This window comes from Marmota monax, unplaced genomic scaffold (genome assembly GCF_021218885.2).
Source record: "Marmota monax isolate L192 unplaced genomic scaffold, Marmota_monax_Labrador192_F-V1.1 WCK01_AAM20220418_F8-fsc00170, whole genome shotgun sequence".
In the NCBI taxonomy this organism is placed as follows: domain Eukaryota; kingdom Metazoa; phylum Chordata; class Mammalia; order Rodentia; family Sciuridae; genus Marmota; species Marmota monax.
In genome coordinates this window covers 3007718-3035467 of record NW_026692395.1, presented here as the reverse complement: position 1 = coordinate 3035467, position 27750 = coordinate 3007718, and the positions used below count along the sequence as shown (strand labels likewise).

At 38.9% G+C, this 27750-nt stretch overlaps 1 protein-coding gene across 3 annotated transcripts in view; it reads left to right on the top strand.

Annotated features, from left to right (window-relative positions):
* Shroom4 (shroom family member 4) overlaps positions 1-27750 on the top strand; it is a 216931-nt gene that overhangs the window by 103295 nt on the left and 85886 nt on the right. Inside the window, exon 2 of one of the 3 annotated variants that reach the window (XM_046442556.2) lies at positions 13695-13846. The exons of 1 other annotated variant lie outside the window; for it this stretch is intronic. In XM_046442556.2, the coding sequence (XP_046298512.1) occupies positions 13695-13846 (152 nt within the window). Of the gene's footprint in view, positions 1-13694; positions 13847-27750 lie in introns of those variants that run through there. One more of the 3 variants, XM_046442559.2, reaches the window with a different exon arrangement.

Genomic DNA, 27750 nt, shown 5'->3' with positions numbered 1-27750 from the left:
AAGAATCACCTTAGTCAAAGAGCAGGAGGTGCTAGTGCTGAGATGCCTCTGGAGATTTTAGGAGAGATTGTGGGGGACGGGGTGAACAGGGACTGATGAGAGAGAGAGAAAGAGAGAGAGAGAGAGAGAGAGAGAGAGAGAACACGTGTGTGTGTGTGTGTGTGTGTGTGTGTGTGTTGGCCCAGAATTGATCGCATCTCACAGTTGCACATGCCTCTTTTGCAAGTTTGCTGAGGACTTTTCTGGCCTTTGTTTGTGCACTTGGCCTTTTTCCACTGTCCTAACCCTGTGTAAGTGATGCCAGCAAGCTGAGGCAGAATCCCAGCCTCAGGGCTAGTTGGGTTCCTAAAACAGGGTGAGGGGTGTAACTCGACATGCAATGGGATTGTCCTTGTCAGTCAGTTTTCCCTGCCCTTAGTGGGGAATGCATTCCTTCTCAGGAGGGCTGCTGTCTTACCTCTGTTGAGATGCAGGGTAGGTCCAGGGCTTCTGCTGATCAAGATGAGTTGGTTTAGCTGATGGTACTGCAGATGAAAAGGATAGGGCCAACAGATATTTGTCTTGTTCTCACCTTTTCACTTTTGGCTCTTCTGTTTTAATCAAATCTTAAAAAAACTCTTCTCTTCAAAATGGCTAGCCAGGTAGTTTGTCTCAGCAAAGCTACAGGAGCAGTTAACACACCACGCCATAGAGAAGGAAGAGAAAGAGACCTCTGGGGGTCGTGTGGGGGGGCTTTGGCCTTTGTATGACAGTGTCATTGAAGGCTTCATCACAGATGCACTCAGACTTAGGAACAGAAACTCTTGGGGTGGGGGTAGAGAGCAGTTTGATTGAAGCATTAGCTGCCTTGGCTCTGGGCCAAGGCAAATTGCCAGAGAACCATTAAACTCGGTGTAATTCCATATAATTCACAGCAGCCACAGGTAATCTGAATCAGACCTGACAAAACTTCACTATCACTTATTGTCCATTAGTGCTGAATGCATACTACAGATATTTAGACTATTTTTGTTTCAGCTGTGCTGTGGTGGCCGTATTTTCCAAACCCCAAATCAGGAAACCTGGCATGACAAAGGATTTTTTTTTTCTGACTTGTGAATTTGTTTATATGGAAAGCCTCACAAAGGTATAAACACTAAATCACGAAGGTATAAACTCTAAATCCAGTGAATCAATAGCCTTTAAGAAGGGAATTGTAGTTCCAAGAAGTAAGGTCAGGGCAAACTCTTGTTCAAACACCACGGAGGGTCCCCTCTGACACCCACACAGCCACACACGTTTTTAGGCATCTGAGGATACTGGCCAAGCAATCAGTTTTGAATCTGGTTTATGCCCATCATCTGGATTTGCTCTTAAAGTTTTCAGGGATGGTAGACTGAAAGGGCCTCTTGTAATGTCTGTACACAGGAAGGTGGAGTATATGTTACTTTGAATTCCCAGCTGCTGGGAGTAGTTAAATCTCCCAGTGTTCATGGTCTGTTTGTAAGGGCTTGTGTGTGTTTTAAATTAACTTCCTAAGACTTGGAATGTTCAAAACTAAGGAGAATCATATCTGGGCACAAGGTATTATTGCCATGCACCTAAGGTTCCTTAAAGACTTCATTCCTTACCTCTGGGCACCTTCTGACAAGCAGAGAATATTTAGCTTAAGGATAATTATTCTAGAATATTCTGAGCCAATAATAACAATGCTTTAAAAAATATTCAGGTAATTCTTCTGCAAGAACTTCTTTGCATTGCTAATCAAGGATCATGAAGAGCCATGTACCCATGGGAAAGTGAAAGGCTTTGTCATGGCTGCATAGACCTAATAATTATTCTATCTTGGGCAAGTTGTGTAACATTTCTGAACCTCATTTATTTTATCAACAAAGTGAAAAACATGTTACTTGTCCAGAATCAGGCAAGCAGATAGGATAATATTCTGAGATCCCTTCTAATTCTAATTTCAACAAATATTTATTGAGCAACTACAGATATTTTTCCCTGGATGCCAGTGATAGAGCTATGATGACTATGTCCCCCATTACAATTGAAGTATCCTGAGAGAAGCTAAACATGTAGAAATAAACAAGATCATACAAAATGGTGATACATTTTTATGATGGAGGTAATGTGATAGAGAGTGATGGAGACCAGGATGGGGGAAAGAGAGAAAGTTAGGTAAGGCAAATTTGAGCTGAGACATGAATGATAAACTGAACTACATAAGAATCTAGAAGAAGAATATTCTCAGCTCTGAGAACAGCAAGTGCAAAGGTCTTGAAATGGAGATGGGCTTGATCTTTCTGAAGAACAGAAATTTCAATCTGACTACAGTGTGTGGAGGGTGGAGGTGTAGGGGTGGAGGATTGAGGAAAAGGAGGTCAATAAGGCATGCATGGCCAGATCACGTAGAGCTTCTGACCTGCTGCTTTTGACATTGCAAGAATCATTCCTCGGCCTGTCTGATTTAATTAGTGAACATGAGTGCCAGATCTTAATGAGAGGGGAGGTTGAAGCCTGCCCAAAGGAGACTTAGGGAGAAGGACTGGAGGCAGGGGGAGAGGACAGAGGTGTGTGGGGGAGTAGGAAGAGGTAGAGAAGGCAAGCTTAGGGCTGGGGGGTGTAGCTCAGTAGTAGAGTGCTTGCCTAGGTTGCACAAGGCCCTGGGTTCCATCCCAGCATAGAAAAACAGGCAAGCTCAGGCATACGTGGAGGAGAAAACACATACAGAGGTGTGGTGATTAGAGAGGGCTGGAGAAGGTTTGGTGGAGGAGGAAAAGCAGCAGACTGATGTTGCTGTGAAGAAGACCCTCAGTGTCAACATTTGTGTAGCCTGCTGTCAGAGGGAGTCCACCATCCTAGGACAAGGGGCAGGGCTCTACTCTTGTGTTTGAGGTTAGGGAAGCGGGAGTGAGCGGGGACAGGAGTTAAAAATCAAGTTCTGACTTTTCACCCAGGCGTAGTCGTAGTAGTCTAAAACAGCAAGTCTGATACCTTTCTGAATGGCTTCTGCACTGCTCACCCAGGTCTTGAATTCACATGCACATCACCCCTCCTTCATTTGTTTCTCAAGCTAATCCTGGCATTGGAAGGGGAAAATGATCTCTGCTATAAAAGTCCCTATCCCCCCCTATCCCCCCCCGTTAACATATAAACAACTGAGTGCATCTTCCCTCCTCTCTCTCTCTCTCTCTCTCTCTCTCTCTCTCTCTCTCCATTTGTGGAAGCTCAGTTTTATTTTGTTATTTGACACGTCTTGCTAAGGGTCTTGCTAAGCGGGAAAGAGATGGTGCTCCATTTTTCTGTCACCATGTAAACAGGATGCTTGGAACAGACAGGGGGATGGCTCACTTATTCCCAGATCTGCAGCATGATGTGAAAGCAGCAGCAACAGTGGCCATTTCTTTCTTTTTTAGAATATTTTTTAGTTATTGATGGACCTTTATTTAATTTATTTTTATGCAGTGCTGAAAATCGAACCCAGTGCATCACGCATGCTAGGTAAGCACTCTACCACTGAGCTACAACCCCAGCCTGCTGTGGGCACTTAATTTCAAGGTGGATCTGTCCTGGGGTCAGTAAAGGACATCGCTGTTATTGTCTTTGCTTTGGTAGGTTATTTCTGTGGGAGCTGTTTGCTTTGGTATTAGTCATTCTGAAGGATGGGAGGAAGTTAAAAGCCTCTTTTCTTTTTTTCATTTTACACTGATCAGGAGCAAAGTGAAGACCAGAGATTCAAATCATTACTGTGGTAAAAGGGCCTGGGCAGGGGCAAACAATGTTCTGGGACTGGAACGTGGGCGCCTATCTCTGGGAAATAGAAATCAAGCCTAATCTCCCTTCATCCACATCTGGTGGAGGGACACGGGTACCTAGGAAGGTGGACAAGCAGTTTCCAGGCAACAGAGCAGGCTAGTGATTTCCACAGGCAGCCTTTTTATCCCCCCTCCCCTGAAGGGTGTTCAGTGCATTGGTCCTTTTCCAGTCAGAAGTGACTAATGTTGGATATGTGCACTCTTTAGAAACTGTCTTTGGCTTTTTGCATAATGGGTTATAAATAAATGGCTTCAGGGAACCAGTAATGAGTTATTCAGTGAACCTGGCTTTGGGATAGTTCAGATTCCAGATAGTTAATCACATCCTCTTGGGCTGGAAGGCTGTATCTAACTCATTCACAGCCAACTGGCAAATTAAAACGACGGTTTTGATCAACTTGAAGGATAGTTTTCAAATCAACAATGGGTTGATACTGGAGAAATAAAGATTATATTAATCCAAGCAGTATTACTTGCATCTCTCTCTAGTAATCCAGTGGGATTTAACACGCATTCTTGTTTTAATTTGGGCATTATGCACAGTTCAAAAATGCCAGTGAATTGATATGTCCTCTTTATAGGATTTTTTTTTTCTGGTGTGTGTGTGTGTGTGTGTGTGTGCACACGCGCGCGCACAAGTGCACATCGTGTGCATGTGGGGGATGAAACCCAGGGCTTTGCACAGGCTGGTCAAGAATGAGCTACATTCCCAGCCCACAGGGTTGTTATATTGGATGGTTCGTAAGAGACTGTTGCTCTTTCAGCCTCTTAGGCTCACCCACTATGTCAACATCCAGTGCTGTGCTCATGCTTGAGGGCATTATGGGCTTTCTGGTTTGCCCTAGACTGTTTTAACCCTATTCGAAGGAGCATATCGTGGTTGCTTATAGTGAACTCTGTTGCTTTCAGCTGCCTCTGGAAGTCAGGAGCAAAGACCCTAGCATTCTGCCTAACCTCTCCTTGGCTTTCATCCACTGCAGTGCACCCTGAACCCCCACTATCACTCAGCTTTGTAAGATTCTTTGATCACGTGTAGCACTAAAGGTCCAATCTTATTTCACAGCCAAGAAGCACAGGCACTAAGGGGACAGTAAGGATGCCCGGGATAGAGCTAGTTGCTTGTGTGACAATGGCCTGATGAAGTTCAGCTTGTAGTGGGTGTCAGGAACTCTGAAAGAGCCGTATCTGAGATAGACAGGAGAAGCCGCAGTACATGGCTCCAACATTGGGCGAGGACTGATTCTGTGTTTAGGCTGTGTCAAGATAGAGAGTGGTTGAAGATTCAAAACAAAACAAAACAAAACTTTTGACCTTTACCGGTTGGCAGGTAAAGCAAATGAAGTGCTGATCTTCATTTTTGCTTCTTACTGAAAGCTTCCACCTTGTGGGGAGGGGTGGGGTGAATACTGTCTCAAAGCAGAGAGGAATGGTGAGAGTCCTATTGTGGAGGTTTATCTTGAAGGGAAATGCTTTGCCTTGCAGAAATATAATCTACATAGTATAGAGGTCTTTGTTGTTTAAATTCTTTCTTCAATTCAGAAATTAGTTATAGACAGTAAAATGCACAGATCTCAATGAAGTTTTAGTGTATATTCCCATGTAACCAGCGCTCCCAGAAAAATTCCTCATGGACCTTTACAATCAGTCTACCCTGGTCATAGTTAACCACTTAGCTTTTTCAACATCAATTTTTTTTCTGTTCTTGATATTCCTAAACTATGGAATCATACTACAGTCTTGTCTTTTTTCAGTCAACATAATATTTTATTTATTTATTTTTAATTATTAATTTTTTGGTACTTGGGATTGAACCCACAGGCACTTAACCACTGAGTCACATCCTCAGCCCTTTTTATTTTGTACTTTGAGACAGGGTCCCACTAAGTTGCTTAGAGCCTCACTCATTTGCTGAGGCTGGCCTTAAACTAGTGATCCAATTGCCTCAGCCTCCTGAGCTGCTGGAATCACAGACATGTGCCACCATGCCTGGCAACATATTTTAGAGAGTCTTGCATTTTGTTGCATGTATATTATTTTGTTCTTTTTAATTGCTGTATAGTAGGTATGCCACTTTGTGTACATGTATGTTTTGATAGACATGTGGGTTATTCCTAGTTTTTGTCTATTATAAATAAAGTTGCTATGGACAAGTAAATCTTTTTTAGACTCAGGCGCTTCTTTCTCTTGGGTATCCCTAAGTGTGGAATTGCTGCATCCTGGAGGAAGTATACAGTCCAGAGTTGTTGTATCATTTTATACTCCTGCCAGCAATGTAGAGTTCAAATTGCTTTACATTCTTGCCAATACTCTTTGTAATTTTAGGCATTCTGGTGGATAGGTAATGATATTTTACTATGATTTAAAATTGCATTTCCTTGATGAAAAATTATATTGGGCACCTTTTCATATGCTTATTGAGCATTTGGCTACCTTCTTTATGGAGTGCTTATTCAAGTCTTCTGCCAACTGTTAATTGGCTATTGGTCTTTCTCTTATTGATTTGTAGTTCTTTTCATATTCTGAGTATAAGTCCTTTGTCAGATATATTTATTACAAATATTTTCCCATTCATTGGCTTGACTTTTCACTTTTTTTAAAAAAAATATTTTATTAGTTGATGAGGAGCCATTTTATTTATTTATTTATTTATTTATTTTTATGTGGTGCTGAGAATAGAATGCAGTGCCTCACACATGCTAGACAAGCACTCTACCACTGAGTCCCAGCCCCAACCCTTTATAAATTTTTTAAAATTTTCATGGAGGCTGGGCATGGTGGCACATGTCTATAATCCCAGTGGCTTGGAAGACTGAGGCAGGAGTATCTCAAGTTCAAAGCCAGCCTCAGCAACTCAGCGAGACTCCATCTCAAAATTAAAACAAAAACAATAAAAAGGGTTGCGGATATGTTTCAGTGGTTAATGACCCCTAATTTCAATCTCTGATACAAAAAAAAAAAACATGACAGGGTCTCACTAAGATGCCTAGGCTGGCATGAACCTACAATCATCCTGCCTCAGCCTCCCAAGTAGCTGGGATTACAGACATGTACCACTGTGTGTACCATTACTCCAGGATGCAGCAATTCCACACTTAGGGATACCCAAGAGAAAGAAGCGCCTGAGTCTAAAAAAGATTTGCTTGTCCATAGCAACTTTATTTATAATAGACAAAAACTATCTTTTCATTCTTTTGTTTAGTGACAACCTTAATGAAGTATTTTTTGGTTAGATGAGCCAATATATCTTTTATGGTTACTATCTTTTGCATCTGGCCCAAGAAATCTCTGTCCAACAGCAAGGTCACAAAGATATGCTGCTATATTTTCCTCTAAAAGTATTATTGGGGCCAAGTGTGGTAGCTTGCACCTATATCCCACAGCAATTCAGGAGGCTGAGGCAGGAGGACTGAAAGTTCCAGGCCAGCCTCAGCAACTTAGTGAGGCCCTCAGCAACTTAGCAAGACCCTGTGTCAAACATAAAATAAACAAATAAAAAGGGCTAGGGGGTGTAGCTCAGTGGTAAAGCACCCTTGAATCCAATCCCCAGTGCCAAAAATGAATGAATTAATTAAAATGAAAGCATTTTGATTTTAGCCCTCTCATTTTGGTCTATGATCTGGCCAATTTTTTAGTAAAAGTTTATGTCAGTAAAAATGTTTTGAACATGAACATGTATTCCATATATATGTATATATGTCTATATATTATTTATGTAGAATATAATTCTAATGATAGCAAATATTAATAAAGTTTAATTTAAAAAAATTTAGATAAATAGAAGTTCCAATGGATCATGGTGCCAATAGATCATGTGCACAGCCTGGAATATATATACCCTACTCTGGATACTATTGTCCTAAACTACCAAAGACTGATATTTGTGACAAACACTGACAACATTAATATCAGCAGAAGGCTTTAGGGTAAACAAATGGCTAGAGTTGACAAAATATAAACAGGACCCCAATGAACACTACTGTGAACCATAGAAGAAGCCCTGCATTTACTTTTGTGTCCCCTTGCCTGGCTTATGGAGACCACAGGACTATGTGATTTGGTAGGAGCAAAGACAAACTTACCTTTGGTTGCTGACTTAGGGACAGTGCTTTTGACTCCTTTTCCCTCATCACCAAATTCCTAGAGTTGAGCTTGGCTCTGGGCTGACTGAGTTTTTGGCAAAGATGCTTAGAATTTGACTTGGGTTAATCCCCAGGGAAATTTAATGATTCAGAGCTTTGAGGGCCTTTGTTGTGAGGATTAGTAAACTAGATGGTGATTAAGCAGCTGGAGAGGAAGGTGCTGTCTGTGGGTAGGTCATGCTGTGGGCCAATGAAAGTTCCAGTGGCTCAAGGGCAAAGGAGTTCTTGGGCCTGATCCCCAGAATTTTACACTCTGGGGCATCTCCTTGTAGGATGTGGGCATCTTCTTCTTAGCTGGTAGAGGAAAGAATGGCTTCTCCTTCTGTATCCATCTACATACTCTTTCCTCACTCTATCTACATGCAGGATTACTGCTTTAATCTAGGCCTACTCACATCTTTTTCATTAGCTATTGTTTTTGAATTCTTGTTTATTTAAGAGGTCATTTTTGTTTTCTGTTTTGCCTTTTGGGAAGCTAGAGTAAAGTAGGGAAGATTAGGAGCAACAGAGCTTCTTGTCTTTTTTTTTTTTAAACCTAGAGTGCTTTAAAGGGAAATTTGAGAGGGATATTTTAAAGGGAGGGAGTTGCTTAGAGAGACAAGTTAGGGCAGCCAGTGTCTACAACCTGGAATCAAAGTGTTGAAAACCATGGCAAGGAGATTGCAGGGGTTTAAAAGCCCACATCTCTCCTTTTCAGGGCACCCCGATTAATCTCTGCTAGCATGAAGAGATTCTAAGATATACCAACAGACGAGACGGGACAGATCAGAAACAGATGACCCCCACTCCCCACACCCCTGTCTGTGGTTCACTCAAGATTTTCCATTAAATTTCTGAAAGATAAAGGTCTTTATCCATTCTTTCATGATCCTACTTCCTAACAGTTAAACTTCCCCAAACCATCTTATCCCTATCTCTACATTTTCTCTTTATTGATTTGCAAGAAAAGGCTAAATTGTTGAACATGTTTTTAGAGTAGTATTAAAAACTTGAAAGTTTTCAAAAATGCTAAAAAGGCACTCAGAGGACACACATGCACACACCCACTCACACACACTTTTTAAGCAATAGATCTGTAATACTCTGGGTGAACTTTTTCTACATCAATTAACAATTATGCTATTTGCCTTTTTACATGAAAAACAAGCTTGTAGAGGTAGGTGTATGGGCTGGTAATTTGGCCAGAGCCTCTGAAAACTGACAAAGAAAGTTTCAGTTGATTCCTACTTTTTCTAACAAATTTCTAGAAGGAAGCAGAAGTATCACAATCATGTCATTGATTTTTAATGCTACCCTTACACTGGTGTAATAACTATTAAATACCTGTTGGTTATTATTGCAACTGGTGTTCCTTGTACTAAAAGCATTTTTAAAATTTAAACCTAATCTCATATTTCTTTCCTTTCCTTTTGCATATCTTCCAAGGTTGTTCTAAAGACCAGGCAAGTATCTGCTTGTATTTGATAAAATAAAAGCTACTAAGAAGCCAGTAAATGCTGCTAAGCCCATTTTTCTTTGCCTTTACTCTCAAAGGGCCAACTTGTCACTTTGTTGACAGCCGTCAGAGTACTTCATGCTTCGTTGAAGACCCATCAAAAATTTCCAAATCACCAGCTCATTAGCACAAAATGGAGCTTCAGGAATCTTTTTCTCTCATTGTCCCAAACATGCCTTATTAAGTGTTCCAATCTTGGTGGACCACTCTGAAACAATGGATAAAGACTTAGGGGAGTTGAGAGATGGATGTTAATTAGTCAGTTTCGAAGGAGTGAAACACGGTAAAAGCAAAGTACAATGGGGAGAAAATCCCGGATTATCTGTGTCAGCAGCAGGATAATGCATGACTTTGCTAACTGTTCACAGGTCACTGAATGTCAGAACTGTAAAGGCATAGAGCTGTCAGTGCCCCCAAGAGATCATCTAGTCAGGCCCCTGTGTTTTACCAGTAAGGGTAAGAGAGGCTTTGAGAGTGGAAAGGGACTTGTCCAAGGTCAGTCATCTCTTTCCAGCTTTCCAGACACCATCTGGCTTTTGGTTCTGTGCCCTCAATGCAATCAATTTTCATTTACTTGGGTCACTCACTGCTAGCCCAGTGATCACTTGGATAATCCAAAATGACGCAAAAGTTAAACATCGTTTACATTGAGCTTTGTGCTATGTGTTTATACTGACAATCTAGTGCATCTGGGTCTAATCTGAGAAGTCACAGCACTTCAAATGAAACAGGATAGCCACCCTGAAGGTTTGATTCAGGAAGGGCTGGAAAATTGACCAGCCTCACTGAACTGACAGCATCATATGATATTACACAGCCCTACAAGCAGGGTATGTTAATTTCAACAAGTGAGTTAATTCACACCTTTCCTGGGCCCCAGCCAGAGTTAGAGAGTGGTGCGAAGGGGAAAATAAAACCTTTTATAGAAATATCTATATCAGTTTCTGTATCCATATCTATATTTATATATCTTCTTTCCCTCCCTCTTCCCCTGCTATTTGTTCTTTCTTCCTTTTCTTTTTTCCTTGCTAGAAACATGAACATCTGCTTTGTTTTCCATATAAACAAGTGTGTGGTTGAGCCACTGACCTGGAGAACTAGTTGTCAGAAAGCCAAACAGTAACAGGAAGGGGGGGGGTGGAGAGACTAGTGAGCAATAAAAGTGGACTCAAAAGCCTGGAGGAGTACGGAGTCATTTGTACAGCTCAATAAATACCCTAATGTGGAAAAGGGCTAGCTTGGGGTATAGTCCTAGGGATCTCCCACCAAACGGAGTCTCATTCCTGATCTGGATCCTCTGGACTCTGGGATTGTGCTGGGCACCCCAAATTTGCTGGCTCATGCTTGTACTAGAGAAGCATGAGTACACTCAACATATCCATCCTGAGGAAGATGCTGCTGGTGACTGAGAAGGGCCATGGAACAGAAAAAGAGGCACCGTCCACCTGTGGCTATAATTCAAGAATGAATCTCTGCAAGATCTCAGGTAGTGGCAGCTAAAGTGGCAGTAGGGAAAGCAACTGTCTGAGCTTTCACTGCAGCAATAATTAAGCATTTTAGTTTAAAAGGTTTCCCTCTTTCATTTTCTGGCCGAGAATAAACAGAGATCTTGCTGATGTAACCTAGTGCTTAATTAACCAAAGGCGGTACTTAATATCAATACATATTGAAGGAAAGACTTGTTATGAGTAACAGTAATATGGATAATTGAGTTGTATGAATAAAAAAAATGGGTAAGAGTGAATTAAGGCTACTGTACATCAACAGGGAAAATCTATTAGCATTCATTAGTTAGACTTCTGTTTATGGTTCTTTGTTAGCCTCAGGAAGCCCTTTCAAATGGCTGATCCATGTTGAAAGTTCTGCCTGATGCTGAGGGCCTTCTGTGGATGCCAAAGTAATGAGTCATTCAAATAGAACTTATGAAATTCAAGTACCACACTTTGCTTTCCTTTACCCTTTATTTTTTTTCTCCCAGCAGGCAGCAGTGTCTGTGAAGTAACACTGATAATGGCAATGGAAGTAAGAGTATAATCCTAATTAATTTGCTAAGAGTTGTTTCCCATTTACCAATACTGGCTTGCTTTGTTTTGAGTGGTGGCCCAGGTGCCAGAACAATGATATGTGTAGTATACATACAAACATATACACATATATACATATATGCATGTTTGTGTGTGTATATATATATATATATATATATATATATATATCCCAGATGTGTGAGATATATAATGTATGTGTATATATAGATATATTTATGTATATATACACACAAAGCTATATATATATATATATATATATATATATATATATATATATATATATATATATATAGCCCAGGCCCAGGTGTGTGGTGTGTGTGTGTATCTCCATACATGTATGTACACATATATCTATATATCTTTATCTATCTTTGTACTGGAAACTGGGCCATACATGTATGTCTTCAAATAGGTCTTTAATGTCACATAGTCAACCTATGATTTTTCAGAAAGATTATTTTTTTAAAAATGTTGGGTTAGCAGTAATACATTGAACAAGTCTGTGATTTAACCCAGAAGTTCAATTTATTTGATGGGGGTTTAAAAATCCTGAATTAGCATTTTTCTCTACACTCAGATCTTATCTGCCAAATTACACATGAGCTGGCTAACCTAAAACTCAGCAATATTCTAACTTCCAGGGTATGAGGATAGACTGGGGACATGCTACAGAAGACTGACAGGAAAGTTAGAACAAGAGTAGAAGTAAGTGTAATACCACCTTCAGTGAAGATGAGCCCTAGTTGCCCCCTTTAAAATAAACTTTCCCCTAAGGGCTGTATGACTTAATCATCTTTAGCTCCTTTTTGGATTTTATTTTACCTGACCATCTCCATAAACTTTAGACAGTAATTCTGAGGCTAAGAGTTCATTTCTGTATCTCTAGCACTTTGTATGTTGTTCTATGCATAATAAAAATTCACTAAATACTTGAGGGATGAGTTAATAGATATATGTCTGCTTTCACCATGAATGGAATTGATACTGTAATAGGCAGAAGTCACCTTTGTGTTAAAAGGAATGTTACATATAAAATTAGCCATAGCAAGAAAACTTGGGGGACATTCTGCTTTGCTTTTGCCTACCCAAATAACTATTACTTCTGGCTTTGCTTTCAGTGGCCCTGGCTTGACAACCTTTTCATTGAGATTGGTCCATGGAAATCTGTGGGCTATGGTAGAACAATAAATACCCATATTCCCAGTTTTTACTGAATGCCTACATGTGCCAGGATTGGAAGCACTATGCTAGACATTTGAATAGATGTAGATAAATGAGCAGCTACATTGTTCATACCTACGTCATATCTTTTGAATTTGCAAGTGCATTTGCAGAATGTTGAGCTGGGAGCCACCTTCAAGGGCTTTAGTCAACCGATTATTATAATAATCTGAGATCATATTTTGTAAGGACTTAATGCTCTCAGACACTTCCAATACTAACCACCCTGTGAGGTAGGTATTCTTATTATCTACATGTCACACATGAGGCAATTGAAACACAGAGGTGTTAGGTAACTTGCTTAGGATCACACAGCTACAAAGTAGTAGGGTCAGAATTCAAAGTCAAGTTTATCAGATTTCAAGGCCTTCCCAAAGATAGGAAAGGATTTGCCAAATTTCATTGAAGCCTATCTCATCTGATTCTAATTTTGTGTGCATTTTTCAGTGCCATGTTTCTACTTTAGCCATACTCTGGGGTTCCTTCCAAATGTCATTTTCTGTTTTAGAAGCAGGGTTTATTTTTGTTTTGTTTTGTACCGGGGATTGAACCCAGGGGTGCTTAACCACTGAGCCATATCCCCAGCTGTTTTTATATTTTATTTAGAGACAGGGTCTCTCTGAGTTGCTTAGGGCCTTGCTAAATTGCTAAGGCTGGCTTTGAACTCACAATCCTCCTGCCTCGGCCTCCTGAGCTGCTAGGATTACACATGTGCACTCCACACCCGGCTTAGAAGTGTTTGTTTTTCCAGATGGACTGTTCATTCCTCCAGGCAGGGATTGCATTATTTCTGAGTTGACTCCTTCTTTAAAGGTTTACCCAAGCGTTTCCTTCAGGAAATAATTGCCTATGATCAACTCAGCTGCTCCCAGAAGCTTCCTGGAGCCATTCCCTATCCTACCTGTAGTTCCAAGATTGGGAGGAACCAAGGAGTAGAATTATGGGGAGGAAGTCCCCTCACCACCTGCTTTCTATTTTGTTCTCTGCAACACAGATTGAAGATGGAGGCAAGGCAGCCTTGTCCCAGAAGATGAGGACTGGTGATGAGCTGGTGAATATCAATGGCACTCCATTGTATGGCTCCCGCCAAGAAGCTCTCATCCTCATCAAAGGCTCCTTCCGGATCCTCAAGCTGATTGTCAGGAGGTAAGGTAAAGGTGCAGAGGCCACTGAAATACTTGGTTGGTATGAAAGTCTCAATAGAGTCACATCTTTGTCGTTATCATCAAAGAGAGAGGTGCATCACATGGACAGACTTTTGTGGACAACTAAAGCAGACTGGCATAAGAAAAAGAACCTTTGGTGCAAATCCTGGCAGTGCCACATACCAGCCATATCATGTCAGATACATTTATTGTGCCTCTGCAAGACTCAGTTTCCCTATTTACTTCAGAGGACTAAATTGCTCAGTATGCACTTAGGGCCTACCTCAGACAGCATTTTTCCATGTCCTTCATAACAGGCTGCCACTGTTCAACTACATTATCAATAGAGTTTTTATTAAGTGCATTATACTGTACATAATCATGGGGTTCATTTTCACATACACAGAATGTTAAAGAGACCATATTGCCACTCAAGGTAGGCACTCTGGGGGCTGTGGCAAATTCTAAGAAACCTTGCCCTTGAGGACTGTACAGTCTAAAACTGGAGAAAAGACACATATATGAGCAACTGATTAGCAATACTTTTTTTTAAAGAAAGCAGTAAAGGAGGTTTTGCAGGGTGGCGTGTGATCATTAAATGGATTGTTCAGATAGAAATTGCTGTTAAGAAGAAAATGAGATCACTTCAGACTAGATTGATAGGGTAAGAGTCTAGAAAGGACGTGAACTTTGAGCTAAAGGGCAGGCAGAATCTGAATAAGAAACCATCAGAAAGGGAGACACTCCAGGTAAGTGCAGAGACATAAGCAGAAGGAAGGGAAGCACGTTGTTGGATTCAGTCATTATGCTTAGTCTATGTGACTGTTTTTTTTTTTTTTTCAGTACTAAGCATTAAACCTGGGGCCTTGCACATGCTAAAGCACTTGACCACCAAGCCACATCCCTAGTCCCATGGCTTTTCATTTTGCTGCTGCACCTCTACGTTGTATTACTGGCACTCAGACTTCTCCTATTGTTTTGTTTTAATATTTTTTTTAGTTGTAGATAGACATAATACCTTTATTTAATTTATTTATTTTTATGTAGTGCTGAGGATCGAACCCAGGGCCTCACTCATGCCAGGCAAGTGCTCTACCACTGAGCCACAACCCCAGCCCAGGCTTTTCCCTTTGTAGTAGATGGTTTCCTTTATTCAAGATATATGCCTAAGTCCTTTATCTTAATTATTTTTATTGGAGAAAAAATTTAAAAGCATCTTCCTATGATCCTACTTCTCGTTCTGGCTGCTACTACCCCATCTTTCTCCTTTGGTTCAAACTTAGCCTCAAACTCAGTCTATATTCACTGTCTCCACCTCTTCACCTGCCATCTAGCTTCCCATCCTCAGAACTTCACTGAAACAACTTTGTCAAAATACACACAAATCATCTCCTAGTTGTCAAAGACAATGGATTATTTTCAATCTTCATCAACTATGATTTCTGCATGCCATTTGATATCATCAATTCCAAGATTGTGTCCTCCTTTAGGAAATTCTTACTTTCCAGATACCCTGATGTTTTGTTCTTTTCCTACCTCTTTGTCCATTTCTTAACCAGGCTCTTACTACATGCTATTCCCCTGACTGTCCCTTAAATGCTGCTGTTTTCCCCAGTTCCACCCTTTCTAACTTCATTAATTTACTGTGGAAAGTCTCATCCCATCCTCTAGCTTTAATTTGTATCTATTTGTGGATGACTATCTCTCTTGTGTCTCAAATGACGTAAGCTACTTCCAACTGGACATTTATAATTAGGTGTCTCCAAAGCCTTTCAAACACAGCATGCTCAAAATTAACACATTATCTTATCTATCCAAGCTTATCTCAATGACCAGGGCCATAAATCCCTGAGCCAACTAAACTAGAAAAACAGAACTTTCTTCAATTATTCCATTGTTCTCATGTTCCTATATCCAAATTATTTATCCTAAAGAGAGACTACTTAGGGGAAAATGGTTTGAGGTTAAGAAGGAGAGGTTATATAGCATCCTATTGATTGTATTGCCTTCTAGTATGTAAAATTAAGCTATGCCTATACATGTGTGTACCTGAATAACATTTTATACTGTGCAATAACATTATCATGGATTTAGTCTTGGATTAGTCATGGTTTAAGTTATAAATGAGATTTATTGTAGAGGTAGTATATATATGTATATATATTTAAATATATATATATATATATTTGTACACGGACACAATACTTTTATTTTTATGTGGTTCTGAGGATCAAACCCAGTACCTCATGCATGCTAGGTGAGTGCTCTACCACAGAGCCACAATCCCACCCTGAAGAGGTAGATTTTGAAAAAAATTATTGATGCATAATTGTCTATAATTGATGGAATTAATTGTGACATATTCATACATACTCATAACTTGATCAACTTCAGACTCTTACCCTCCCCTCTTCCCTCCCTCTGATCTCCATCCTCTGCTCTATTGTTCTCCTATTTTCATGAGATCCATTTTTTCCTTTTTCCTCTCCTTCCACATAACAAAGAAAACATATAACCTTTGACTTTCTGAGTCTGATTTATTTTACTTAACATGATTTTCTCCAGTTTCATCCATTTTCTTGCAAATGGCATAATATCATTTATATGGCTCAATAAAAGTCCATTGCCCCCCCACACACAGCCATGTGTTTATATCTATCTATCTATCTATCTATCTATAGAGAGAAAGAATGAGAGAGAGTGAGAAGTATTTTCTTTATCCATTGTCTCTGGACAATACCTATGCTGGTTCTATAATTTACTTATTATGAATTATGCTGCTATAAATATGGGTATGAATATATTGCTATAGTATTCTGACTAATGTTTTGGATAAATATCAAAGAGTGGTATAGATGGGTCATTTGGTGGTTCTGTGTTGAGCTTTTTGAGGAACTTGGAGGGGAAGCTTAATAAGAGTTTTTGTTTTGGAGTCTGATAGACTCATGTATGCAACTTCCTGTTTCAGTCACATGGGAAATAGTAATTGGTAGTTTAATGGTATTATTATGATGATTAAATGAGACAATTTTTACAAAATGCCTTTTACATAATGGTTTCTCTGGGAATTTCAGTTCCATTCCTTTCCCTAGGGTATAAAGGAGCATAACTGGAGTAACCAAACATTGTTAAATGGATCAAATAGCAGAACCATAGTATGCTTTGCAACCTAACCTACTGAGAGTGTAATTTGCTAGGAAACCATTAGGGGCGGTAAAGATCTAAACAAGGCATACAGGCCCCTGTGAGATGCTGGCTGTAGAGATACACTTGGAGGGAGTATGGGCACCATCCAGAATAGCTTCTGAGCCAGTCATAGGAGTGTGAGGATTTCCTTGTTTCACCCACCCATCCTCCTTTGGCAAGCTCCATGTCTTCTTTCCCCCTGAGGTAGCAACATCTGCCACTGCCAGTCGCCTAGGAGTGGTGATAATTATGGCCTTGCAGATAACAGGGCCTTTGATTATTCATAGTGTGGCAGGCCCTATGGCTCCCTGAACCTACATTGTCTACCCTTTCTGCTCCCCACCTCAGCCCTTATTGGTGGAGGCGTTCAATGCATAATTTATGAGGTGATGCTGCCCTCTTGTGGAAAACTTAACCTTCACATATGGACTACCCTGGGCATGGCATAGGAAATTAATTCCTTCTCGTTTAGTCTGTTTTTTTTTTCTCCTCAAATTTATGAAAGAGCTGTTAGCATATTAAACAAATGCGATTTCCCTGTAATTTATGAATTTCATCCTAGTGTTTTGTACAAAGGTAGAGGGACTTTGCTTTGAGTAAGCAATCAACTGACAAGACCCAAAACTGAGCCTTAGGTCTGGGCTTGAGTCCTTTGAGAATGAACATAAAGAGAACGAAATTCAGAAAATTGTCCATTCTGAAAAGCCAACCCAGCTCTTCCTCCTATATTGCCTTTTCGATAATGGTCAAGTTAGAAGTCTAGGTGTAACCTCAACTCTTCTCTCTCCTCACCCCCTGCAGTCCAAGTAACTTCAAATCTTGATGTTTTTAATCTGCTGAAAATCCTCTCTGTTGCCTTCGTCTTAATTCAATCACTCACGATTTCTCACCTGAACTATTTTCAGAGCCTTCCCACTGGCTTCTCAGCATTAAGTCTCACCTCCTTCCAATCAATCCATTCTCCAAATAGGCATCTGAGCATGTCACTTCTCTATGTGAAAAGAAATATATCAGGAATAATAATCATATGATCATGTTATTCTCAGGAGATTCATTTTATATTGATAGAAGATACAAGCCATTTTTGAAGATATTGTATTCATGAACTATTTTTTTTTGCAAAATATGGCATCTATATATGTAAAGAATATTTAGAAGCATTGCAGTGCAAAAAGAAAAAATATGGAAATGTCTAGGAGACTTTAACATGATTTAACTATGACAACGTGGGCTGAAAATAAATATGTAGAACATTTGAAAGACATAATTCATTCAATCTAATAAGTTTCAAAAAACGTATTTAACAGGTAGTGCATACAGAACTCTTTTAAAATGTTAAGAAAACAGTTTCTTAAAAAATGACCACATATGCCACAAAGACTTTTGTAAACTCTTCAAAATAGAAAGCACATTGGCCTTGATAATAATATACAATGTTTACAAATTTAAACAAAAATCATCGGTTCCTTGAATATTTCAGAACACATTTAAATGCTAGTAATAGCTCAAATAAACATTAGCAGACTAATACAAATAATGAAAATGAGATCATGACATATCAAAACTTTGAGATCAGTATTCAGAAGTAAATTCATATCCTTAAATATTTTATTAAAAATGAAGAATAAAATTACATGAATAAGAATTCAATATAGTATGAAGCCAAGGGCTAAATTCTTTTTGGAGAGAATGAATTAAATAGATAAGCTTCTAGCAAATTTAATCAAGAAAACAAAGATGAATTATAAGTAAAATTAAATGATAAATGCAATAAAACAACAAAGAACATTTTTGAATTTAAAGAGACACTATAACTGTACCTTAGTAAATTTGAAAATCTCAGGAAATTTAAAAATACCTAATAAAAACTATTGACATTGAAAACTAGAAACATTGATAATAATAATTGAAGAGAATTTTTGAAAAATACATTAGGCCCAGATATTTTTTTATTCATGCCTTCCTTAAAGTGTTCTATGAATACCTAAATGCAATTCTGTAAAAATGCTATAGATTTGAAAATGTGGCAGAGTTATTTACATATTTTGGTAGTTGTCTTTGTTTTCTTTTTTCTTTCTTTTTTTTAGTTATACATAACATTGGGATTCATTTTGACATAATTATAGAGGCATGGAATATAATTTGTTCTAATTCAGTCACCAGTACTTCCCCTTCCCATCCTCCCTCCCTCCCCCATTTCCTTCCATCTACTCTTACTGATCTTTCTGCTATTTACTTTTAGTGTTTTGTTGTTGTTGTTTTTTAGTTAGTGTCTTGTAGATATGCATGATGGTGAGATTCACTGTGATATATTCATATATGTACATAGGAAAGTTAGATCTGATTCATTCCTCTGTTCTTCCCTTATTCTATCCCTCCTCTCTCCCCCTCAATCCCCTGTTACTAGTCCAGAAAACTTATATTTGTGAAGCAAGCATTATTTTGACACCAAAACCCAACAGACTGCTCCAAAAGAGAATATTATATTTAATTTGTTGAATTTACATGCAAAGTCTATAAATGATATCCAATCAAATCTATTTCAATAATATAGCACAATAACAATCCAGGGCAAGTATTAAAATATTTTTAAAATGGATAAAACTTTGACTCATACAGATATAAAAATTAACATATATTAAAGATCTTTTTAAACTCTAATGAGGAAACTGCAAGATGTTATAAGCAGTTCAAAGGAGAAGTCAAAAAAGCACAAATTTAAAGTCAACAATAGAACACAATAACCAGTTTGGAAGCTGTATGAAGAAATACCCCCCCATTCACAGTGGCAACCAAACACATAACGTATGGGGGAATGTCCTTAAGAAGAAATATGTGCAGGACATGGTGGTGCATACCTGTAATCTCAGCAGCTGTAAAAGCTGATGCAGGAGGATCATGAGTTCAAAGCCAGCCTCAGTAATTTAGTGAGGCCTGAGCAACTTAGTGAGACCCTGTCTCTAAATGAAATATAAAATGGGACTGGGGATGTGCTTCAGTGGTTAAGTGCCCCTGGTTTCAATCCCTTGAATAAAAAAAGAAAAAAAGAATAAGAAATATGTATGACAAAAAAGAGGATGTCTATGGAGGAAATTACAAAACCACACAGAAAAACATGTATACGAGTAATTTTTGATGTGTAGACAGTCTTATGGCACTGTGTTATATTATTTTTTAAAAGAGCAAGACATATTTAATGAAAAATATAGTCACATTCCCTGGTTTAGTCATGCTCTTCATAGACAACTTCCAAATAATCATTGCTCTACCTTCATGTAAGATCCATTCACTATTATTTATTTATTTATTGCAGTGCTAGGGAAGGAACCCAAGCCTTCACACATGCTAGGCAAGTATTCTACCACCAAGACACCCGCAGCTCTCCTTTCACTTTTGAAATTCAAAGGAGCAGGCTTTATCTTTGTCATGTCACCTATCAGCCTCTGGGTCATTTTCCCATTTTATACTTTGGCACCTGCTTCAATGTCATCTTCTCTAATGCAATTTCAGCTGTCATACTGAAAGATTTCAGTGTCCTGTAGAGAGTTCCAAACTTTATAGTCTTATGGAGCCCCGATCTTAACTTCAGTAAGCAAACCTATGTCAGCAGCTCACTCCCCTGTGTCATGGTCCCTGCCAATATTTGAGTCAAGAAATATTTATTGAATGTCAGACCTATGTTGGAGTCTGGTAATTCAATCATGAACAATGTAGTTATGGTCCCTGCTTTCATGGAGCCCTGACACCTCCCGTCTTTCTCAATCAGTGTTCTTTATCTGCATCAGAGCACAGAAAATAATTTGTGAGTATCATTTCATTTTTCTGAAGGATGATATGTAACTGGAGCATTTTAGCTACATAAGAGAGAAGTTAATATATATCATACAATTGGCATTTTAGAGCCCTGGTAAGTTTCCCTAGCAAGTTGCTAAGTGAAACACACTGTTGAGTATCACTTAGGGACTTGCTAGAAATGCAGATTATTGGGCAACAGCACAGACTCACAGACACACTGAGTTAAAATTCTGGGGGTAATTTCTGACATTGTAGGTTTTAGATTTTTTTGTTTCATTTTTGTGGTACTGGGGATTGAACCCAGGGGTACTCTGCCAATACATCCCTTGTATTTTTCAGTTTTTATTATGAGACAAGGGCCTTGCTAAATTGCGGAGGCTGGCCTCAAACTTAGAATCCTCCTGCCTCAGCCTCCCAAGTAGCTGGGATTAGAGGCATGTGCCATGGGGCCAGCTTTCACACTGTCTTTAATAAGCTTTCTAGCAAAACACTGACCATTTGAGAAGTACTGCCTTGAGGTAATAGGTCTTAATTTTCAGGAATCAATTGAGAAAAATTAACTTCGATTCTCTGATAATAACCTTTCCCCATCTAGCTTCCTCATACCTCATTCTCTTTATACTTACTCTTCTATATCATCAAGGTCTCAAATATTTTTCCTCCTATAATCTTCCTTTTGACCATTATGGCCCATGACTCTCCTGACTCTACTCATTTAATGTAAGGTACCCCATGCACTTTATAATTTTAACTATCACTTCTGTGCTAATGGCCTTATCTCTCATTCCAATCTCCTCCTGTCCAAATTCAGATTCATATATTCAGCAGGTAGATAGGAAAACCCACAGAAAATAGAAATGCAATGTATATAAATCTGAATTTGTTGTATATCCTGTTAAACTCTCTCCCTCACCCATAGTAGTTACTGCTATCCTCCTCCTCCCAGCCATCCAAATGAGAAACCTATGAGTCATTCTGACTCCTTGCTCTCCCTCACTGAACCATGATGATTTTATCTTTCAGACATTTCTAGAATCCATCCTTTTCTCTCCATTTCCACTGTTACTGCCCTGGTTCAGGCCCTCATCATCTCTCCCCTGAACTATTTCAGTCACCTCTCAGCTGCTTCAGATCTGTCTGCCAAGGTTTTGCCACAGAGATGAATCCAAAACACAGATTCAATTATATCAATCCCCTGCTGAAAACTTGTCAGTGGCCTTCACTGCCCAGAAACACAATATATGTCATTTTATGTCCTCCTTCCTACCCACGCCTGCAACTTCATCTGGCACATCTTGTTTTTATGCTGGAGTAATAACCATTCTCTAAGAATATCACACTGTTTATCATCTCTGTTATTTTTCATTCTCTCCTTTCTACCTGGAGCATCCATTTTCTTTTTCTCTTCTTTTGGTACAGGGGATTGAACTCAGGGGCACTCAAGCCCCATCCCCAGCCCTATTCTGTATTTTATTTAGAGACAGGGTCTCACTGAGTTGCTTAGGGCCTCACTTTTGCTGAGGCTGGCTTTGAACTCGCGATCCTCCTGCCTCAGTCTCCTGAGCTGCTGGGATTCTGCACACGGTGGCGTGTGCCACCGTGCCTGATTTAACATTCACATGTTTACAGACTCAGCCTTGGGTGGTCATTTCTGGGATATCTTCTTTGACACCTTTGGTTGATGTAGGTGACCTTTGTCTACCTCTAGCCTTTATCACATAGCACCAAAGTTTTTTTTTTTTTTCTGAATTTATTTTCCCCACTAGATTAGACCAAATTTTGGCAAACTATAGTCATGGGCTAAGCCAGCCCACATCCTGATTTTATATGGCCTGCTATAAAATTGTTGTTTAAGTTTAAATATATTTTTAAATGATTGGGAAAAATAAATGAATGGTTAGTATTTTGTCATATGTGAAATCATGTAAAATTAAATTTTCAGTGCCCATAAATAAGGTTTTACTGAAAAAAAATCACATCTGTTCATGTATTTACTACCTATGCTGCTTTTGCATTAAAATGGCAAGGTTGAGTAGTTGTGACAGAGATTGCATGGCTTGAAAAGCTGAAAAATATTAATTATTTGGCTTTTTACAGAAAAATATTTCTGACACTTGGATTAGAAGAACCGTGAAGGGAAGGACTGCTCCAATAAGGGAAGGACTGCTCCATGTCCCCAGGATGCAGTGCATTGTATGGTCCACAGGAAGGACTCAGAAATTATTATTTTATACATCCTGATAGGGAAGTAGGAAAGATTCAGGACTTTTCTGCCTGTATCCTCATATAGGGATGTAGGAACTATGAGTAACTGGTTCACTTGATGACTCTATTTTTCAGTCATCTAAATTGGCATTTAGCATTGCATTCATTCTCTTACGAGTATTGTTATTTGTAAGAATTTTTCTTTTCTTTTCTTTTTTTTTTTTGTGCTGGGGATTGAACCCAGAGCCTTTTTCATGCGAGACAAGCACTCTACCAACTGAGCTATATCCCCAACCCCTTGTGAGATTGTTTTTAAGTGTCTGATCAATTCTGGGTGCACTGAACAAAAAGCAAAAATACAGCTTTCATCGTGTGTACCTGATGGGCAGGTTTTGACCAGCATTAAGATTATGAAAAGGAATTGCCATATCTTAGAGCCTTGTCCAGGCCAACTGCCAACCTCCCATGCTATCTTCTGTCAGTTGTTGTCATAATAGTCCTGCTATCTACAATTAAACAGAAAGGCTGAAATGATTAACACTTATTACAAGTGAAGTTGTTCTGTCATGGGATAGGGGGAGCTTTAGGGTTGATACAATGTTAGACAAGGACTGGAAAGAAAAGGGGTAGAAAAATCAAAGTAATTTTAAAAAGCAGGATAGGTAAACTATGGCCTGTGGCTAGTTCTGGCCTGCCATCTGTTTTTGCAAATAAAATTTTATTAGAACATAGGAATACTCATCCATCTATGAGTTGTCTGTGACTGTTTTTACCCTACAGTGGCAGTTGAGTACTTGCAACAGATACCATATGGCCTTTGAAGCCTAAAATATTTATTACCTTGTCCTTTACTGCATAAGTTTTCTGGCCCCTTGGTGTAAAACATTCTCCAAAAAGACCTTGTGACTCTATCTAAAAGTTTAAAAGCCTGAAAGAGCCATCTTGGCCTACAAGTAAGAAAGAATTAAAAAATCACAGAGTATTTCAGCCAAAAAGCATGGTAAGCAAATTGATGAGTTCTCGTGTTTCAATTACTCTTTTAAATTTGGACCATGATGTGGTTGGTGTAGAAGAAAAATGGATATTATTTGGGTTCACACAAGCATGCATTTGCTTGCTTTCTTTCATGTTTGTTTCTATTCACAAGGTATTTTTTGAATCTTACTGGAATCTCAATACTGAGTTAGCTGTTGAGATACCAAGGAGTAAAAGACAGATGCTTTCCTGTCACATGTAGATCACTATCTGTTGTATTGTTCCCAGCAAGACCCCTACTAATTGTGTGATTTCAACCAAATTTACATAAGCACTTGTAGTCATCTTTTCCCATTTGTATTATGAGAATACTATTGCCTCTTTTGCCAGTTTATTATAAAGAGTAAATGAGATTATATTCATATATTTTTTCAAGTAATTTGAAAAACTTTTATTGAGTGCCAACTAGGTACTGAGTGCTATTTCAGGTATTAGTGATACAGCAATTAATACAACAGATTTAAAAGCAAATCTTGCCCTCGTGGGAAATTACTTTTGGGAAATATATGAAATTACCTGAAACAGAGTAGCCATTTCATACCTTTTGTTTTCTTTTGTCCTGAGTAAATAAAAGGAAGGTAGTGCTTATCCTTCAGGACTGATTTTAGGGGGAGTATGATACTTCACCTGTATGCATTGATTTTTAATGGCCAGCACTTTTGACAACATAAACCAGTTCTTTTTGTCAATCCCATAGTACTTTAATAATTGTCAGTAAGACTAATAATTAGGTTAGATAGCTCCAGTTGTGGAAAAAACTAGTTCCAAAATAATTTACTTCTCTTTTATAACATTTTAAAATTTATTTGTTCTTTTTAGTTAAACATGACAGTAATGTCTATTTTTATTATTTTTTTAGTTGTTGATGAACCTTTATTTTATTAATTCATTTTTATGTGGTGCTGAGGATCAAACCCAGTGCCTCACACATGCTAGGCAAGCGCTCTACTGCTGAGCTACAACCCCAGCCCAAGCAGAGTCTATTTTGACATATTTATACAAACATGGAACATATTTTATACTAATTAGGATCCAAGTCTTGTTGATCTCATGGTGGCGAGATTCACTGTGGTGTAGTCGGTGTAGTCATATATGTACATAAGAAAGCTAGGTCCAATTAATTCCACTGCCTTTTCTATTCCAATTCCCATCCCTTCCTTTTATTTCCCTTTGTCTAATCCGATGAACTTCTATTCTTCCCTTCCTCCCTTTTTGTGTGTTAGCTTCCACATATCAAAGAGAACATTCAACCTTTGTTTTTTTAAGAAAGGAAATGTGAGGTGTGTGTGTGTGTGTGTGTGTGTGAGAGAGAGAGAGAGAGAGAGAGAGAGAGAGAGAGAGAGAGAGAGAGAGAGAGAGAAATATAATGGAAAATTACTCGGCCATAAAGAAGAACAACTTTATGACATTTTCCAGTAAATAGATGGATCTGGAGATTATCATGCTAAGTGAAATAAGTCAAATTTACCTTTTTTCCTTTTTTATTCCTCCTCCTCCTCCTCCTCCTCCCCCTCCTCCTCCTCCTCCTCCCTCTGTGCATATGTACTGGAGACAGAACCCATGGCCTTATGCATGCCAAGCAAGTGATCTATCACTGAGTGACACCCCAAGATCTTTTCTTTGCCTTTTCTATGTTTCTCTTTGACCTAGAATGTTTTCTTCTACTCTGCCAATCAACGACCAGCTATACACCAAAGTCAAAGCTCCAATCAAAGGCAAATGTATTATTAGAACTAAAAGAGGTCTCTGTAAACACCGTACTTAGTGACTCCATTTTATAGGTGATAAAACTAAGGCCTAGAATGAGGAAGGATTTTCTGAAGTCCACACAGCTTGGAAATGACAGAGGTAGCACTAGAACCAGCAGCATTTGATTTGCACAGGTCGAGCTTGCTTTCCACCACTTCTAGGATGTGTCAAATGTTTTACATCCTCTAGGAAGCTTTCCTGCATTTGAGGAAAACGTCTCCTTTCTTTACCTAAAGTAGACTTGTGATTCTATCCTTTACCTTAACTTTTACTTTGGCCAACCCTTCTTTTATTGATTGATTTACTTCTAAATATTTCACCTCTCCCCTGGATGTAGGAGACTACCAGATCTCTCCCCGTTTTCCTTCTTCCTAAGCTCCATACTTCTCAAGTGTGCAATACTTCTTACCCACCAATGTCCTGATATTTGTATTTTTTTGTATGTGGCATCATTCCCATCCCTATAAGTCAAGCTTACAATTGTAGGGTTCTCTTCAGTTCCCTCTTTTTATCTCCAACAATCCCTGAGTCCTTTCTGAGCTCCCTCTGCAGCGTTTCTAATATCCATCCCATCAATCTCCTTTGCCTTCTTCCTGCTACTGCCAGGGACTCATTACCTCTTGTCTGGATGCCCTCCAACCCATTCTTTGCACTTCTGCCAAATTAATCTTCCTAAAGTACATCTCAGTATTTATTTCAATCAGCAATAATTGTGCTTCGGGTAAACCTCATGAGTTGTGAGATCTCTATTGTGTTTAGCTTGGGTCATGTCATTCCTTTTCTCAAAAAAAGCCCCAATTACCTCCAGAAATAAGTCCAAATACTTCATCCAAGCATTTATTACCCCATATAGATTGTTCTAAGTGACTTCTTTTCTATCCTTATATTCCTGGAACCCAAAGGGCTATATCTTAAAAGAGTTAATTGTCTCATTTGGATATACACTATTCTTCTATGTCCTGGAACTCATTTCCCCTCACTTCCTTAAGAAATATTTCTCCTTTAATATCAATAAAGTATAGTAGTGAATCATGTGGGGGGAAGGGAATGGAAAGGGAAGGTACTGGGAAATGAGATTGATTGAATTATGTTATACGCATGTACAAAAATGGCATAATGAATCCTACTATTATGTGTAATTATAATGCACCAAGAAAATATAGCTTAAAAAAGAAAGTATTCTCCTTTAATTAGTATACTCCTTTATTCAGATATTATCAGCCTGTTATCCCATTTGCCCTATGTTTTTTCCTTAAGTCTACAAACTTGCTCCAATTTTGAAAACTTTCCCTGAACCTATGTTCATTTTTAGTTATTGCCCTTTCTTCTCTTCTTTCACAGCTAAACTATTCTGACAGACCTTTATTTTATTTATTTATATGTGGTGCTGAAAATTGAATCCAGTGCTTCTCACATGCCAGGAAAGTGTGATACTGCTGAGCCCCAGCCCCAGCCCCAGCTAAACTACTTTGAGAAGCTGTCTTCATTCACTGGTTCTACTTTGTAATCTCCCATTCACACAACCTGTGACAATCCAACATGGTCCCCCATCATTTTCCACAAGGAATTGTTCAACATTACCAGTGACCTGTTAATTGTTTAAACCAGAGGAATCCATTCAGTTCTTATTCTATGTCACCTCTGTATTAGTTTCCTAGGGCTGCCATACCAAAGTTCCATAAACAGGATGCCTTAAAACAATGCAAGTTCTTTCAAAATTCCAGAAGCGAGAAGTCTGAAATCAAGGTGTCACTTGGGGCCATGATCCTTCTGAAGCCCTTTGGACTTCAATTTTAGTAATAGTGATGGTGAATAGTAGTTAGATTTTGAATTTGATTTGGAGGATTTGTTCATGGATAAGGTGTGAGTTAGACAGGGTTGTGATAGAGCAGGAGTAGACAAGGAATTAAAAGATTCCTTGATTTTGGATCGAAT